General features: G+C 39.4%; 1 protein-coding gene across 1 annotated transcript; it reads left to right on the forward strand.

Moving 5' to 3' along the window:
* Positions 1–3,643: 3,643 nt before the first annotated feature.
* Positions 3,644–15,984, forward strand: LOC149318284 (signal recognition particle receptor subunit beta-like). Its single transcript, XM_089509355.1, has 7 exons — positions 3,644–3,865; positions 5,719–5,813; positions 6,505–6,582; positions 9,224–9,306; positions 9,762–9,898; positions 12,440–12,494; positions 13,424–15,984. The coding sequence occupies exons 1-7, from the start codon at positions 3,730–3,732 to the stop codon at positions 13,638–13,640; spliced, it is 801 nt and encodes a 266-aa protein (XP_089365481.1). The 5' UTR covers positions 3,644–3,729; the 3' UTR covers positions 13,641–15,984.
* Positions 15,985–17,204: the final 1,220 nt, after the last annotated feature.

Here is a 17,204-nt window from a genome sequence, read left to right on the forward strand (position 1 = left end):
TTCATGTTTGGTGATTTCTGATGAATTCCATATTCATTTATCAACATTTTGCAACCTTCACATTCTATCAAGATTGAAAATAATTGCACAAATCTGAAGATTAATGTAGGTATATTCATGGGGTTACATTGTTGTTATGTGCCTTCAAGTAATTTCTGATTTATGGTGACCCGGCCTAAGGCAACCATCTTGGTGTTTTTGTGGCAGAATTTGCACAGGGGGGTTGCCACTATTATACTTTCCATATAAATGTGTACAATTTATTTGGCATATTAATGAAATCTTTAATATAAAGGTCTTGGTTATGTACACGAAAAGGTTTGATTACATCCTATTTTTTTTTTTTAAAAAGAACTGCAAACTGCTATATGCTACACTAGCTGAGCAAATACAACTTTGTTTTTGAGATCTGAGGAAACAGAGACAACAAATGTAATAAACAAAGTGTATTATTTGGACATAAACAGCATTATAAAAGTTGCACTGATAAGAATTAGTCTAGCAGCACATTTTAATATATAATCCAGTTCAACACTGGAAATATTGAACTCTTCAACAGTGCATTAATGTGGATGTGCAGTCATGTATTACAGAGTTGCCAGAGTCAAAACTGGCGAGACTCCTGTACCTTTAATTGTTGTGTAGAAGAGGGAAATTTAGCAGCTGTTACTTGTTGCATGACAAGGGACAGCCACTGAAATTTTCTTTTATATAGCCCTTAAAATGTCAAGTGCCCTCTCCAGTTTCCAGTCTGGCAACCCTAGATATAAGTGTTCATACCAAAGAGACTAGAATCCCCCGCCCCCCAACACACACATATAACAAAATGAATGAGCCCATTCACACTACACAAACTGTGCTGTATTCCACTTTAAACTGCCATGGCTTCATCCAATGGGGTTTGTAATCTGGGGAGCCACAGGCAATCTCTGCTTGAGAATCCTAAATATTCTTCCCTTGGTGCATCTACACAGCAGAATTAATCTGGAATTGGAATATGGAATACTGGGAATTGGTGCCACAAAAAACTACAATTCCCAGATTTCTATAGCATCGAGCCATGGCAGTTAAATTGGGGTCAGACTGGATTATTTCTGCTGTGTGGATGTAGCCCCGGAATGGCCAATCCCAGGATTCCATGGCAGTTAATTCTGCAGTATAAAAATGTAGAAACAAGGCAAAAAGTGAACGCTACTTCCTGGTCAAGTGATATTTTGGCTTGTTCTTGAAAGGTACTGGCAGACTGAAAACTACTGTTCACGTTTGTTTGAATAAAGACATTGCTGTTGACTCTAGTCGATAGACTCGGATTCAAGTTGGATTCATATCACTTCAGTGACTCCATTTGGACTCGACTTGACAATAAATAATACGCTGACTTAACTCAATTGGAGATTTGTATATTTTTAGCAACTAACTTGCTGGCCTAACTTCACCCAGAAATAGCAAACGCATTAGGCAAATGGGGTTGGGACAAGGGATGAGGTCTACTCAGCAGCCAGCCTGTCCCTGCTGCACATTGGAGGAGCCTTCTAAAACTTTTGAAAGGTTTTACGAGGATCCTTCCACCTTGAGTCCATTGCCTAACACATTTGCTGTTCCCCTTTCAGAATTTTGTTAAAATTAACTTTCTTCGTGTCTTCTTTATTTTCTAGTTATTGAAACTCCACCCCACACCACACACATATAGCAATGGCAAGTACATTTCTATATTCCTTATCAGTGCACTTAAGTACTCCCGAAGCAGTTTACAACGTATAAGCTATCTGGGTACTAATTTTAGTGACCTACAGAAGGATGCCAGGCTGAGATGACCCTAAGCCCCTGGCTGGTATCAGACTCACAACCTTGTGACTGTAAATGGGTAGCTGCAATACAGGCATTTAACCACTGCGCCACCAAGGCTCCTTTGAATACAAGTATCTTGTAAGGACTTGAGAAAGGACTTGAGACACAAAAGTAGAGACTTGAAACTTGGAGTGAAAGACTTCAATACATCACCGGATAAATGTCAATTTCAGGCCAACAGCAGACTGCCCTAAATACCCCTCCTCCTTTGCATAGAACTCCAATTCCCATAATCTTTTGATAGCATGGCAACTGAAGTGACTTTTCTTCTACATCTGGATGCATGACTTACATACATACCCTATTTTAAAAGCTGCATTTCTTAAGCCTGATGCAAAGCGAAGTGTAGTCCTCAAAAACTTAATTAAGGTGCTGGTCACTCTTCTGATGGCAGTCAGGTTTGGAGTTTGGCAGTTGTGCCCACAGTTGAATTTGAGGGCCAAACAGTCATTTGACAAATGGGTTGGCTAGTTCCAAGGTGCCCAGATGTCCTGCTTTTCCAGGACATGTCCTACATTTCAACTTCCTGTCCAGAAAAGAGTCCCAAAATGTCCTCTATTTAGAGCATGACAAAGAAGCACATTGAGTAGCATCACATTTGCTGTTCCCCTTTGAGAAATTTGTCTACTTGACAGCTTGTCCAAGCTGCAAATAGTGGGATAGGATACATCCTTCTAAAGCTCTTTTTCCCAAGGAGCAGCAGCAAAGACTCGCACCCAGAGCTCAGGGTGCCTTTGTTTCTTAGTTTTTCACATGGCGGACAATTAGAAGTATAATAAATGGTGATTAACCCATCATAATCCCGCAATTGCACTAATGGCTTTCACACAATGTCATGTTCAAAGCGCTATTGTCCTGGAAATATCCCATGATAATCATGAAATTGCACTAATGGTTTTCACACGTTGAGATGAAACATTAATAAAGTGTCATCATCCCGTGAATAACTAGGCAAGAAACAGCAACAACTCATTCATGGGATTTTATGTATAATAATATAATATAATTATATATAATATAATATATAATATTACTATAATTAAATAATAATATAATTATATATAATATAATTATATATAATATAATATATAATAATATATAATAATAATATAATATAATATATATAATACAATTACAATAATATAAAATAATTATAATAATTATAATAAAAGCTTTTTGTGGGTTTTTTCAGGCTACATGACCATGTTCTAGAAGAGTTTATTCTTGACATTTTGCCACCATCTGTGGCTGTGGCATCTTCAGAGAAATTTATAGATATATATTATTTATATACCGCCTTTTCCAAAAGATCAAAGTGGTTTATAAAATTACATAAACAAATATAATTATATTAGATATTATATATACAATTGTATTCTATTATTCTATTATTTTATATTATAATTATATTATATATAGTATATAATATTATTATATTAATTATTATAATATATAGATATATAATTATATCATATAATTATATTATTTTACAATTATAATTATATTAGATATTATAATATGTTGTTATATAATTATAATTATATTGTGATTATATTAGATATTATATATAATTATATAATTATAATAATAATAATAATAATTATTATTATTATTATTATTATTATTTCCTCAGTGTGTTTGGGGCCTATGAGTCTATGAGTGTGTTTTTATGTGGTAACGTCTTGCTCCTATCCCTTTCCTAGGCCCACTTTTCCTCCTCAGACGCCTCTCCCACAGAGAACTACATCCCCCATGATGCACTTGGGGGAGGACGGAAGTGCGTGCGCAGAGGAGACCGGAAGTCGGCGAGGCTCGCGAGGGGGGCCACGTCATCAGGCACGCGCGAGGGGAGGCAAAGCAAGGCCGAGGGGACCGTTAACGATGGAGGCCGGGGAGGTGAAGGCTGCGCGCGAAGGGCCTCTTCCGGCGCAGGACGCCCCGCTGCCTCCCCCGGAGACGGCCCAGGCCCAGCTCTTGGCCTCGGTGGCGGTGGCCGTCTTCGCCCTCCTGGCTCTGCGTGAGTCCCCTTCGCAGCGGCCTTCTTTTTAAGCAGCTGGAATGATGACGACGACGATGATGATGATGATGATGGGACTTCAACACCCAGAATCCCTGAACAATAGCATTACTGACGGGGGCTTCTGGGAATTGAAGTCTAAAACATCTTTAGGCCCAAAGGTTGGGAAGCCCTGGTCTGGCTGCGTTGGCCAGATAGCAAAGCCCGGCAACATCCAAACAACGGGGCTTTTATTGGGCCGAACAAGATGCAGAGCTCCATGTTGCAAGCATTCACAGTCAGGCTGGTTTCTTCATCAGGCAAAGAGGAGAGAGAGAGAGAGAGAGAGAGGATGTTAGTCACAGTAGGCATGCCTTTTCTGTTTCTGGCCCCAGTTCAGATGTTAGGGACAAAGCCAAGGCAACTTAGTCTCCATTTGAACTCAGAGGAGATGTTTCCTTGGAGTCCAGCATGCCTCCTTCCTTTGGGAAGCCACAGGCTCCTCAGGAATCCAGTAGAGAGCGCCAGACTAATCTCTTCAGTTTCTTTCTTCTCTTTGCCTGATGAAGAAGCCAGTCTGACTTCGAAAGCTTGCAATAAGTAATTGTGCATTTTGGTAATAAAGGTATCATTGTTTTGATAGTCAAATATGGGTTAGTGTGGTCCCCAAACTGTGCTCTTTAAGGGATTAAGCTCTCACAGCCCCAGAGCTGAAGTCCAAAATCTCTTAAAGGGCACAGTTTGGGGACCACTGGGTTAGATGATCCAACTGTTACGTGGATTTGTAATTGGTTAACTGGCTGAACCCAAAGGGTGCTCAGCAATGGCTCCTTTTCATCCTGGAGAGAAGTGACCAGTGGATGAAAGAATTGGGGGCATACTTGTCAAATTTGCAGGTGACACCAAATTAGGAGGAATAGCTAATACCCCAGAGGACAGGATCAACATTCAAAACGACCCGAATAGATTAGAAACCTGGGCCAAAGCTAACAAAATGAACTCCAACAGGGAGAGATGTAAGATACTGCACTTAGGGCGGAAAAATGAAATGCACAGATATATGATAGGGGACACCTGGCTGAATGAAAGTACATGTGAAAGGGATCTAACATGAGTCAACAAGTGATGCGGCAGCTAAAAAGACCAATGCAATTCTGGGCTGCATGAATAGAAGTATAGTGTCTAGATCAAGGAAAGTAACAGTGCCACTCAATTCTGCTTTGGTAAGGCCTCACCTGGAATACTGTGTCCAGTTCTCGGCACCACAGTTCAAAAAGGATGTTGAGAAGGTGGAGCGTGTCCAAAAGAGGGCAACCAAAATGGTGAAGAGCCTGGAAAGCATGCCTTACAAGGAGAGACTTAGGGAGCTGGGAATGTTTAGCCTGGAGAAGAGAAGGTTAAGGAGTGATATGATAGTCCTGTTTAAATAGGGGTGTCACATTGAGGAGGGAGCAAGCTTGTTCTCTGCTGATCCAGATAATAGGGCCCAGAACAATGGATTCAAACTACAGGAAAAGAGATTCTTCCTAAACATTAGGTGGAACTTCCTGACAGTAAGAGCTGTTCAGTTATGGAGTCTCCTTCTTTGGAGGTCTGTAAACAGAGGCTGGATGGCCATCTGTTAGGGGTGCTTTGATTGTGAGTTCCTGCATGGCAGAATGGGGTTGGACTGGATGGCCCTGGTGGCCTCATTCACCTCTGTGGTTCTATGAAAAATATATCCTCATTTTTTAAAACAGAATCCTTGAAGTAGCATTAGTTCTGAACCAGGTTAGTGGATGCGTGTTAACAGCTTGATTTCATAGGTGGCAAAAGTATGAATCATCCTGGATATAAGCATTCAAACGTCCCCTAATTCTTATGTTTTCCTGTAGTTATTTGGAAGTTTGTCCAGTCCAGAAAGAGCAGTCGGAGAGCAGTGCTTCTGGTGGGCCTTTGTGACTCGGGGAAAACTCTTCTCTTTGTAAGGGTATGTGAACTCCTTTCTTGGTTTCTTTTGGCTGTGTTCCAGACGTACATATTGTTTTTTCATACTGGAAAAAGTGACAAGCTTTTTGTCTAAGCCTACTTTTTAAGACACTGTGGGAATAAGATATTAAAAAGTCATTATGGCCTGTTACAGACTGCCAAAATAAAGCTGCTTCAGGTCTCTTTGGAGGTATGCTATTTAAATGATGCATGGGTCCTAAGAGTCCGGAGGTTGCGTCAAAGCCACACTCCATTCCTAAGCACTGGAGTGCAGCTTTGATGCAGCTTCTGGATTCTTAGGATGCATGCTTCATTTAAACAGCATACCTCCAAAGAGACCCGAAGCAGCTTTATTTTGGCAGTCTGTAACAAGCCTATGTTTCCTTATTAGGTATCTTAGCCCTTTGTTTACATAAATGAAAATAGAACCATATCATATCAAATGATAACATTAATTTTTATTTTTATTGAGTAAATGTAATTCACTGATGGGAGATCTAGATAAGATGCAGATGTTAAATTTGCAAAAAAAAATTTGTCAAAATTTTCCAAGCTGTTTCTGCAGGGAGAATTACTGGTATGTTCCTTGAGGATAGTTTTGTTAAATTAAATTGCATATTTATAAATTCAAGAGACAACTATTTGAAATTCATAGCATCTTTCTAACTCTTCCTTTCTTTTAATTTTCCTAGCTGATAACAGGAAATTTCCGAAATACACAGACTTCCATTACTGATAGCTCTGCCCTGTACAGAGTTAAAAATGATAAGGTAAAGACAGGAGAAGTGTGCTTATTGTTCTCTTACATTTTTATGGTTTTGTGGGCTATACTAAAAGCTTGAAGGATTTCATTGTAATAATTTGTGAAATGTAATATGGAGGTGTTAGTCATCACCTCTGCTCTTATGCAAGTTTAGCTTACATTATTTGAAAAAAGAAAGAAAGGGGATTTCATCTTACAAGTGAAATTTGTAGGGTTGGGTGGGAATCCCACAGAATGCATTTTTAAGCCATTCTTTTATCTGCTCTTGGAAAAGGTGCATGTTGTTTTGTGCCTTCAAGTCACACAAGTAGCTATCATGCATACAGTATAGTAAATCTATTACTATATATGCTAGGCCTGCCTAAACATTTTGTAGGAGGGATCCATTGTTCCCATTCCTACCCAGGATCACATGGAGACACTACTCATGCTGTTAGGTTTGAGGTGAGGTGAGGTGCGGGATGCATTGTTGAAAGAGAGAGCCAAGGCTTAGTAATGCATTATAGATAACAATATTCTTCTATATCTATTGGGAGAGGTGGGAAATACAAATATATTATTATTGTTGTTATTAATCTGTCCTTTCTGATGTTCTCGACTCCTTCATTACTCAAGTTCAGATGGCCATCTAATCATAGTTTAGAACGGTGATGGGGAACCTGTAGGTTTCCAGAAGTAGTTACTGTTTCCATTATTATTTTGGCCCTGTTGAAGGATAATGGGTGTAATAGTTGGTTAACATTTGAAGAACCACTTCTTTCCTACTCTTCATTTAGAAAATGATCAGGAGTGATCTGTAGTGAATCATTGGCCTGTTACAGACCACCCAAAAGGGGCGGTCTTGGGCCGCTGCCGGTTGCAGCGCAGAGGAGTCGCAGCAGCCAAACCGTGTGACTCCTCCGCGCTGCAAAGAAGGAACGCGAAAATCACGCTCCTTCTGGCAACCCGGAAGAGACGCCGCAAGTGCCAAAGCGCGCACTCGCGGTGTCACTTCGGGACCGTGACGTGTGGACGCAGAGCATCCGCTACGTCAAAATGGCGGCAGCCGTCTGGAACGGCCGCCGCCATTTGTTACGGACTGTCCGTAACAGGGTAGGGGGTGTCTGGAAGAGAGGCCCCTTTTTCAAAATGGGACGTCCCTTATAGCAGTCTGTAACCCGCCATTGTTTGATCCTGGTCTGTTTTCACCAACCAGGATTACAATAAATTGCAGTTCTCAGTTTTATACATAAAACAAAGCTGTATATACCTACCATGATTTCCCTGTTCTTACTGATACTTTGGCGAACAAATCCCTACAGATGTTTAAATAGTAGTAACTGTATATGCAACTTTGCCACTTCCCTGGAACCACTACTTCACACAAATAGTGAAATACCCACCATTGTATGGTGCCATTTTGCAATTGTAATCCAGTCCTGTAAGGATGAGTCTGAAAAGATTGGCTATGTTTTGCTAAATAGTGGAATGTAGTGGTGTGTGCTCTTGTTGCCATTTTTTAACCACAGTGGTAACTAACATGGTATTACAAACTGATGTCTGGACAGTTTCCTTTTCTGAGAATTGTGTAAGCAAAAGTTAACTGTATATTTAGGACTTTAATCATTTTTGAAATGCTCTAATCTAGAGGGTCACTCACATGGTCTGAGTACTCAGATAGGGAATCATCTGGGTTTCCTTGGTGTTGTCTTGAATTCCTTGATGGAAGGCAAACTGGATATAAAAACTTCACTTTTTTATTTTGTTTTTGTTACAAAGCTAGAAAAATATGCTAGTTGTGATGCTGCTTTCCTTGAATGTTTGGGTTATCAACATGCTATAATTCCAGTTAATGCTTAGATGTTCCTACAAGAACTGTGACTTACTTGACATATATCTACATCAGTTAGATGAAGCACTAGAAGTAATAGTGAATATTTCTGCAGACACCCAACAGTGCTTGTGTCAGACTTACCGGTAAATCTAATTAGTAGTAGAGCATACTCACTGAATCAGTGAGAACATTACATAATTTCCATTTATTTAATTGGTCTACTCAGGTTGGGACTAGCAATTGGATGTACACCTTAGTATTTTGCAAACAAGATTAGTGGTTACCATGGTCTAATTGTATAATTGTTCCCAGGATTTCTGTTCATCTCTAGATATTTGGTGGCTAGGATACAAATTTAAATTTTTCATTTCATCACAGTTTATCACATTCTATATTATTATTATTATTATTATTATTATTAACCTTTATTTATAAAGCGCTGTAAATGTACACAGTGCTGTACATACAATCTTTTTAATTAGACGGTTTCCTGCCCTCAGGCTTACAATCTAAAAAGACATGACATAAAAGGAGAAGGGAAAGGTGGTGGGGCTAGTAGGCTATTACATATAAAGTACATAGCAATACAGGAAATGGTTCGATAAAACAGGCACCAAAAGAACATCAAATAGCAAGCGACAATTATGCAATAAATATTTATCTATCAATATTTATTTGGGTTTAATTAGTTATGTGGGAAAACTAAATGAAATTGATAATGTTTGATGATAAGAACTCACATATTTGGACAGATTACAGTAGGCTTACTTTGACTCTGTCTAAAAACCCTCTGTGTGTCTCTAGAGGTTCCTGAAATATACTGTTTCTCCTACAGAACACAAGTGTGACTTTGATTGATCTTCCTGGCCATGAGAGCCTACGGCTTCAGTTACTGGATAGGTTCAAGGCTGCAGCCAGGTAAGAATAGGAAGAGAATTGGATGTTCATTACTTTTAGGCTGTAAGCAAATAAGACCTCTGCTAAGAATGGATCATATAGACTTTCCATATATAAACCTAAACACCTAATGAAATTGTATGCAGTTCATTTATTGGGCTTCATCCATGTTTCCTTTTCTTTCAAGAACTGGCCAACCATGGGGGAAAGAAAATACTTTTTTAACACAATAGATCAGACATCTAGAGGAAATGCTTGAGACTGGCAGGATTTTTTTTAAAAAGTTTTTGTGTAGAGTTTTTCTGTAGTATCAGCTTGGAGATGCTGTCCCCAGGCTTAATATTAGATCTTTGTACTTAAAGTGAAAGATCAGTGCTTCTTGCATAATGTTAAATGTTCCATGGGGGTTATATATGCAGACTGTCATTGGAGCACCACACCATTTGTGTTAATTTCTTTATACTTTCTCTGTGTAGGGCAATTGTGTTTGTTGTAGATAGCATAGCATTCCAACGAGAGATGAAGGATGTAGCAGAATTCCTGTACCAGCTTCTGATTGACAACACTCTGATGAAAAATGCACCTCCCCTGCTAATAGCCTGCAATAAGCAAGGTACTACATATTTACTTGAAAACAAAATGGTGATTCTTTGTTTATCAGATACTTTGACTGGCATTTTCTCATATTTTCTTTTTGCCTAAGATGTATTTGCACATATTGAGTTATGTACTACCCACATGAGTCTGTGGTGTATCATACTGAATTGAAATGCCTAGGCTGCTGGCAAAGGGGATTCCCCCCCCCCCCCAAGCTAAACAATAGTTATAAAACCAGCAGATGTATCCTCCACCTCTTTCCAATCCCATTGTAATAGATGGGTGTTATCCTTGGGTTTTTTTTTATGTTGGTTGCTGCTGTGATGAGAAGTGACTAGTAAGTTGAGTCAGCTGAATAAAATATGATAATATTTGTCAACTTACATTAAAAGATGAAATAACTGAACTATGCCATTGCAGCTGAATCCTTTATTTGTATGTGTGTGTTGGCGGAGGGGGTAAAGCCAGCTGATAGAAGTGGTACATACTTTATCAGTCTGTATTCATTATGGGTTACAAAACATAATCAGATTTGTGCAATCAAATTCCTGTATTCTGGACCAGTGGCTTGTATATCTTAAATCTACCTGTCAATCTCTTGAAGAACTTGAGTCCCATCAAATAGAAACAAAAAGCAGACTCTTGCTGAGAACAGGTGTTCTGTTATTACATCTATAATTTGTGGCAAGCTTTAAATAATAATACCATTATGAGTGGGAAATGGCAGTCATACCTTTGAGTATAAATTTTCCTAAATTAAATTAAATAAAGAGCTAAATCCAAATGAGCTAACCTAGAGTAAAATTAATGGAATGCACATAATTGCTGACTTAATCAAGTTCCCTTTGATTTCATGGGTCTATTCATGGAATCTACTAATTGAAAGTTGTTGTTGTTTCTGACTTATAGTGACATTAAGGTGAATGTATCATGGGGTTTTGTGAGGCTGAGAGTTTATAGCTTGCCCAGGTTCACCTAATGGGTTTCCATGGGTGAGCAAGGAATCAAACCCTGATCTTCAAACACATAGTTCAAACCACTATACCATTCTGGCTCTATAATTGGGATTAACAAGCATAATTAGGCCAAGGAATGTAAGTTTAAAAAATGCAATAGTATTAAAGACAGTTTGTAGAGTTAAAAACTGTAATAAAGCAAGTGGGATATGGTTGCTATTTAATCCAGGAACTGGAATGGATTGTAAGTGGATTTTTGTAGCCCTGTGTTTTCTTGCATAGCCTCTTCAGTTTCAGCGTCCATTTACTTACAAAGATAACAAAAGATGATTCTTTCTTTCTCAGAGTCTTCACTTGTTAACTCTCCTTTTTATAACTGCTGAATATTTTCATCTGAACGATTTGTACAGTGTAATTGTGTGTGTGTGTGTGTGTGTATTGTGTGCCTTCAAGTCATTTCTGACATATGGCGACCCTAAGGCAAACCTATCATGGGGTTTTCTTGACAAGATTTGTTCACAGTAGGTTTGCCATCTCCTTCCCCTGAGGCAGAGAGAGTGTGACTTACCTAAGGTATTTCACTGGGTTTTCTGGCCGAGCTGGGAATCAAACCCTAGTCTCTACTATTGTAGTCCAACGCTCAAAACCCTATACCACACTGACTGTAATTAAGAGTACCCAGTAGCAATTGGCTTCCAGGGAGATTTCAGGCTTGATAGTTTCTAGGACCCATTTATTTATTTGTTTGTTTTGGCTTTCCATGGTATCCTCAACATTATTCTCCAGCACTACATCTCAAATGAATTTATTTTCTTTTTATCCATTTTCTTAATTGTCCAGTTCTCATATCTGTACATAGCCATGAGGAATATGATGGCTTGAATGATTCTAAATTTAGTGCTCAGTTGTATATCTTTACACTTTAGTAATTGTTCCAGGTTGTTGTTGGTTTCTGCTAGTACCATTGTTTCATCTGCATATCTTGTTAATGTTTCTTCCTCTGATCTTCTCCTTCTTCTGACTCTAAACCTGCTCTGCATACTGTATTATCTGCATACAGGTTGAATAGATAGGGTGATAGATTGCAGCTTTACCTAAACCCTTTTGCTGATTGGGAACCATTCTGTTTCTCTAGGTCATTTCTTATTGCAGCCTCTTGTCCTGATATAGGTTGTGCATCAGAGCAGTTAGATCTAATGGCACTTCCATTTCTTTGAGAGCATTCCATCGCTTTTTGTGGTCTTTCTAGTCAAAGGCTTTGCTGGAATCAATAAAGAACATGTACATTTTCTTTTGGAATTCTCTGAGGCTCTCCATTATCCATCATGTGTTTTCTACATGGTTCCCAGTGCCTCCTATTTTCCTGAATCTAGCTTGCATCTCTGGAAATTCTCAATCCATGTATGCTAGGAGTCTTTGCTGCAGAATTTTGAGCATAACTTTGCTTGCATGGAAAATAAGTGCAATGGTCTTGTAGGTACTGCTGTCTTTTAGGTTTTTTTTTTGTGTATAGGAATGTATATTGATTTGTGTGAATTATTCAGTATCAAAATAACTCAAGAGAATGTGTAGTATAATGTAAAAATTTGTTCCTTCCTTAGATGTTACAATGGCAAAATCTTCCAAACTCATACAGCAACAACTTGAAAGAGAACTGTAAGTGTTGAAAAGAGTTGTCTTCTCAGACCTCATTCATGTGCCCTTCTTGGCTCTTTGCTTTCTGCCTGTATACTTCACAGTTCATTGGAATGGGATAGCAAAAGGAATAACAGCCTAGAAATCAGTTTAATCTAGTCAGTTTATGGACATCACACCCTTTTGAAATACTGCTTTGATCCAGATGATTCTTAGGCTGCATCCGCACTGCAGAAATAATGCAGTTTGACACCACTTTAACTGCCATGGCTCACTGTTATTGAATTCTGGGAACTGTAGTTTGTTGTGATACCAGAACACTCTGACAGAAAGCTAAATGTCTCACAAAAGTACAATTCACAGAATTTCATAGCATTGAGCCATGGCAATGAAAGTGGTGTCAAACTGGATTATTTCTGGAGTATGGATGTAGGCTTAGTGACTTGATTCTTAATTCATGAATTCATTATAATTCATTCAATAATTAATTGCTTTGAATTATTCTCCAGCTGGTGGCAGTATTGTAACTCAGGTTGGTAGAAATCTGCATTATCTCAGTTATATGTTAGTTATTTTGAATGAATAGGCAGTGGATAAAAAATCATTATTCAGATTATTATCATGGTGTGTTTATCACCAACGTATTACAAAGGTGAAGCTAAGGGAAAACATTTACAGTTTTCCACCTCCATGTAAAATGAAGCTTGTACTGTTGTCTCTTAAGTAGGCAATGATTTTAAGAACTCCAGATATAATGTAATTATAATTGCTTGATTTTCATAAGTTTTGGCCACACATCTCTGATCTAGTAAGATAGGACACCCCCTTAAAAGAAAACGTCTTGCTAGTTTAGCATGAATGAATGAGATGTATGTCGCATGTGATTTCAGCCTCTAATTTTGCATAGGATTATTTTGTTAATTGTAAATTTATTTTCTTTTTTTCAATAGCAATACCTTACGAGTGACACTCTCTGCTGCCCCAAGCACACTGGATAGTTCGAGCTCTGGGTCTGCATCTCACCTTGGGAAGAAGGGCAAGGAATTTGACTTCTCTCAATTGCCCATGAAAGTGGAATTTGTTGAATGCAGTGCGAGAGGAAGTAAGGGAGAAGAGGATAGTGCTGACATTGAAGCATTGGAGACGTGGCTAGCAAAAATTGCCTGAGTTTAAGGAAGCAACCAAGGCACCCACTGGGAAAACTAAATTGGAATAGTATACAGGATCTCATGAAAAAAAGCTTTAATTCCCAAGAACATCTGGGATGGGATGAAGAAGCAGTGACAAAAGCCATTCTTCTCTGGGGTGTTTCTGCTTGGCCTCTTACATTCTGTTCATTGTAACATTGTTGAGGGATCTCTGGTCTCCAGGCATATCCCAGCCAGGTGTAAGCCATCTTTGTGCTTCCATTTCTCATTTGCCTCAGCAGTTTTCCAATGCCTTATCTAGAGAGGCTTTGTGGGGTGGGGGTATTCTATGTTGATGAAATTTGCAAGAGAGATAGGAGATCTTTCCCATTATTATTCCATGGTTGGAATTTCTCTGCTTCTCCTTTCCTTCCGTTGTCTTCCTTATCTGAGTAGCTCAGGAGGAGGAGGAGTTACCTAATCATCACACCTTATTTCCTCCTCTTCCTTTTCATTTTCTGGGAAGCATTATAGTACCCTTCATTGAATAAAATATATTCTACCTAAGGTAGTATGAGCCCTTGTGAAGGCAATGCACTGCTTGCTGTTACGATCCATCAGCAGGGGTTGGCACAGTGTACAATGTCTGACATGGCTGTTCTTCTGCTACTGGGCTTGTAGTTACCTGGTGTTGCTGTTGTGAAACAGACCAAAATATTTTCTATAAAGAGTTGGGAACCCTATCTGGCTGAGGAAAATCTATCTGGTTTTGAGCACTTTTTTCCAGTGAGAATGGAAATGATGTGATGTACTGTAGGCCCTTGCCTTACATGGGGGATCCGTTCCGGACCCCCCCCCCCCCACGTAAGGCTGATTCCGTGTATGCTGGAGACCCATTCATTTGAATGGGACTCGTGTACGGCGGCGCGGGAGCACGCGGGGCACCACAGGTGCACGCACCATTCATTTGAATGGGACGCGCTGCCCTGCGTGCTCCCTGCTGCTTGAGCGCTTACGCTCAAGTCCGCGTAAAGCGCACCTGCGTATAACACGGGCGCACCGTACTACATAATGTTTGGATTGATTTGCACTATTTGCAATGAATCCAATAGCTGATACATCTGTAGCTGGAGTGCCTTCCATTCTTCAGCTTGATTCCTTCATAGCTTGCTAAAGTAACCTGAAAACATTAAAAAGAAAAGTTGAATATCCATTCTGAGAATGTTACGTTTTGGTGGATGAATCTCCCCTCAGTGCCCTAAGATCTGTCAGTCCTACAGCAGTTTGAAGGTGCTTCTGTCATGAATTTTTCTCCAGAACTCCATTTCTATCTGTGCTTGATTATTAAGACAGCAACCCTTAATACTCCATTTAAATATTGGTGTTTTGCTGTTATTTTTATAACAGAAAAAGTTGATTAGAATTTCTTTTAATATATTACAACTTTGGGCTTACTCATAAAATATAAAAGATGTTTATGGCCTATGAGTTGCATGTCCCAGCAGTGAACTCTACTGTTTGAGCAGGAGAAATGGGTGTGTGTGCATACATGCATGCAACTATATGGCTAAATCCTTTAGTAATCTCAACTAAAGTGGAACCATTCTCTCAAATGGATTTTACACAATTGATTCAATAGCTTGTTCAGTGGCTCATTTCTAGTTGGGTCTATCAGTTGAACTGAGACCTAATACTTATCCATGCCTTTAAAAAAAATCCTCACAATTTAGTTACTACTACTGGTGCCTGGTTATCACACATCCACAGACGCATGTCTACTACTGTAGTAAATTTGATGTGAAAAATCTGTTTTCATATTATATAAGAGAGCTCTATCTTTCCACTTGCTAGTCTCAATTAGAATATACCCATTGAATTAGCAGAATTTACAAATGTGTTGGCTTACCATTCACAAGTACTACTCAGTCTACTCCATTAGTATCATCCAGTTTACTCTAAATGAGGATAGCAATTCGATTTAGGCCATAGGATTTTGCATATATCTAGCAATATCCATATGGATGCGCCATGATAATGGCTCTCTCGTCATTTCCTCCAGTTTGTGGATTGATGAGAATTAATTTTGTACTTCTGAGCAACTGAGTTTGGACATTTGAACATGAAACATCTTATTCCTGAGCTCTGGAACAGTGCTGATACTGAGCTCTCCTTTGAAACAGAGTTCACATCCTAAGCCTTTTGCCAGGACCACACAACAGGAGTAAAATTTCAGCCCATGTGTCATCTTGTTTGCCATTAAGCCTGTGACTCCAGATGCAAGAAGCTGTTTTATACATACTGTATTTACAAGCTGCAAAGAGGTATGAGTCTATGTTTTTTTAAATTATTATACAAGTTTCTGTAAATAAAAATGTGTGACTGAATTTTTGACTGGCATTTCTGTAATCCTCACATACCTTGTCATCATTAATGTTTTCTAGGAACAAGATGAAGATGTACTGCATCAGAGTACATTTTCAAGTACGGGGCTTTATGCTTGTGAGAGGGCCTTAGTTGTTGTGTTAGAAAGAGTGGTTAATAATTCTAATTAATGTCTGAATAACAGTTTTTCATAATGCTCTTTGTTCTTTGATTGTAAATCTCTTAACACAGAAAAAAATGGTGGGATCTTATTTTGATATAAGATTTAGATGTTAATTGCTGTAGCAATCTTAGGGCCAGTACAGACTGGCATGAAAAGCCAGCTTGAGGGTATGGCATACACACAACTCACAGCAGGGCGGGAAAAGCCAGCTTTTTGCCAGCACACAAAGGAGTGGCTTTTTACCGCTTCTTTTTGGACCAGCAAAAAGGTGGATTGGGACCATGGCATTGCTGCAGCCTCAATCCAGCTTTCTGTTCCTCCTCTTAGTTTATCGACATATAACAAATTAGAATACAGTCGGCTCTTCTGATACACTGATTTTTTATACACTGATTCAAGCATCCACGATTTGAAAATGTTCAAAAAAAGTATAAATTTCAAATATCAAACCTTGATTTCCCAGTAGATAAGACCTCCCCACTTCCTGTAGTTGGGGTTATGCTCCTCCCATTCAATCCACATAGGCAGGAAGTAAAAAGATAGACCTTCTGGTGACCCCACATAGGTGGAGCTAACCCTAAAAGGCCAGTCTTGTCCTGCCTATCACTCCAGTACGATGTGTTTGCTGTTGCTCTCCAACTTCTTTACTACAGCTACTCCAGTCCTTTTCCTTCTCTTCATTTCTCTTGCTGCCTTGGAAGAATGAAGAAAGATTTAATATGGTAAGGCCTCCCAGGATTGGAGAAAGGTCTTGGCTTTGCCTATGACTCTCCCTCCTCCAAAGCTGCCCCCTTTCATGGTGGGAGCACAGGAGATTTCTGCAAACAGCTTTGCAGCACATGGGAGCTGAGGGAACAGTTGGTGAGTGGTGTCCCCTCCATGTCTCAGTTTCTCCACATCACCTCCACCCAGCCTGTTCAGGGCCAGGGATTAGGGAGGCAGCTGGCCAGAAGTTATGGAAACTTCCCTTCTCAGCATCTCTGCCCAGCCCGTTTAGGGCCAGGGTTCAGAGGACAGGCCAGCCAAAAGCCATGGAAAGAGTTTCTCTACAGCAAGGTC

The sequence above is a fragment of the Sceloporus occidentalis genome, unplaced genomic scaffold (genome assembly GCF_023333645.1).
Source record: "Sceloporus occidentalis isolate IW3139 unplaced genomic scaffold, rSceOcc1.0.p SCAF_2, whole genome shotgun sequence".
NCBI lineage: Eukaryota > Metazoa > Chordata > Lepidosauria > Squamata > Phrynosomatidae > Sceloporus > Sceloporus occidentalis.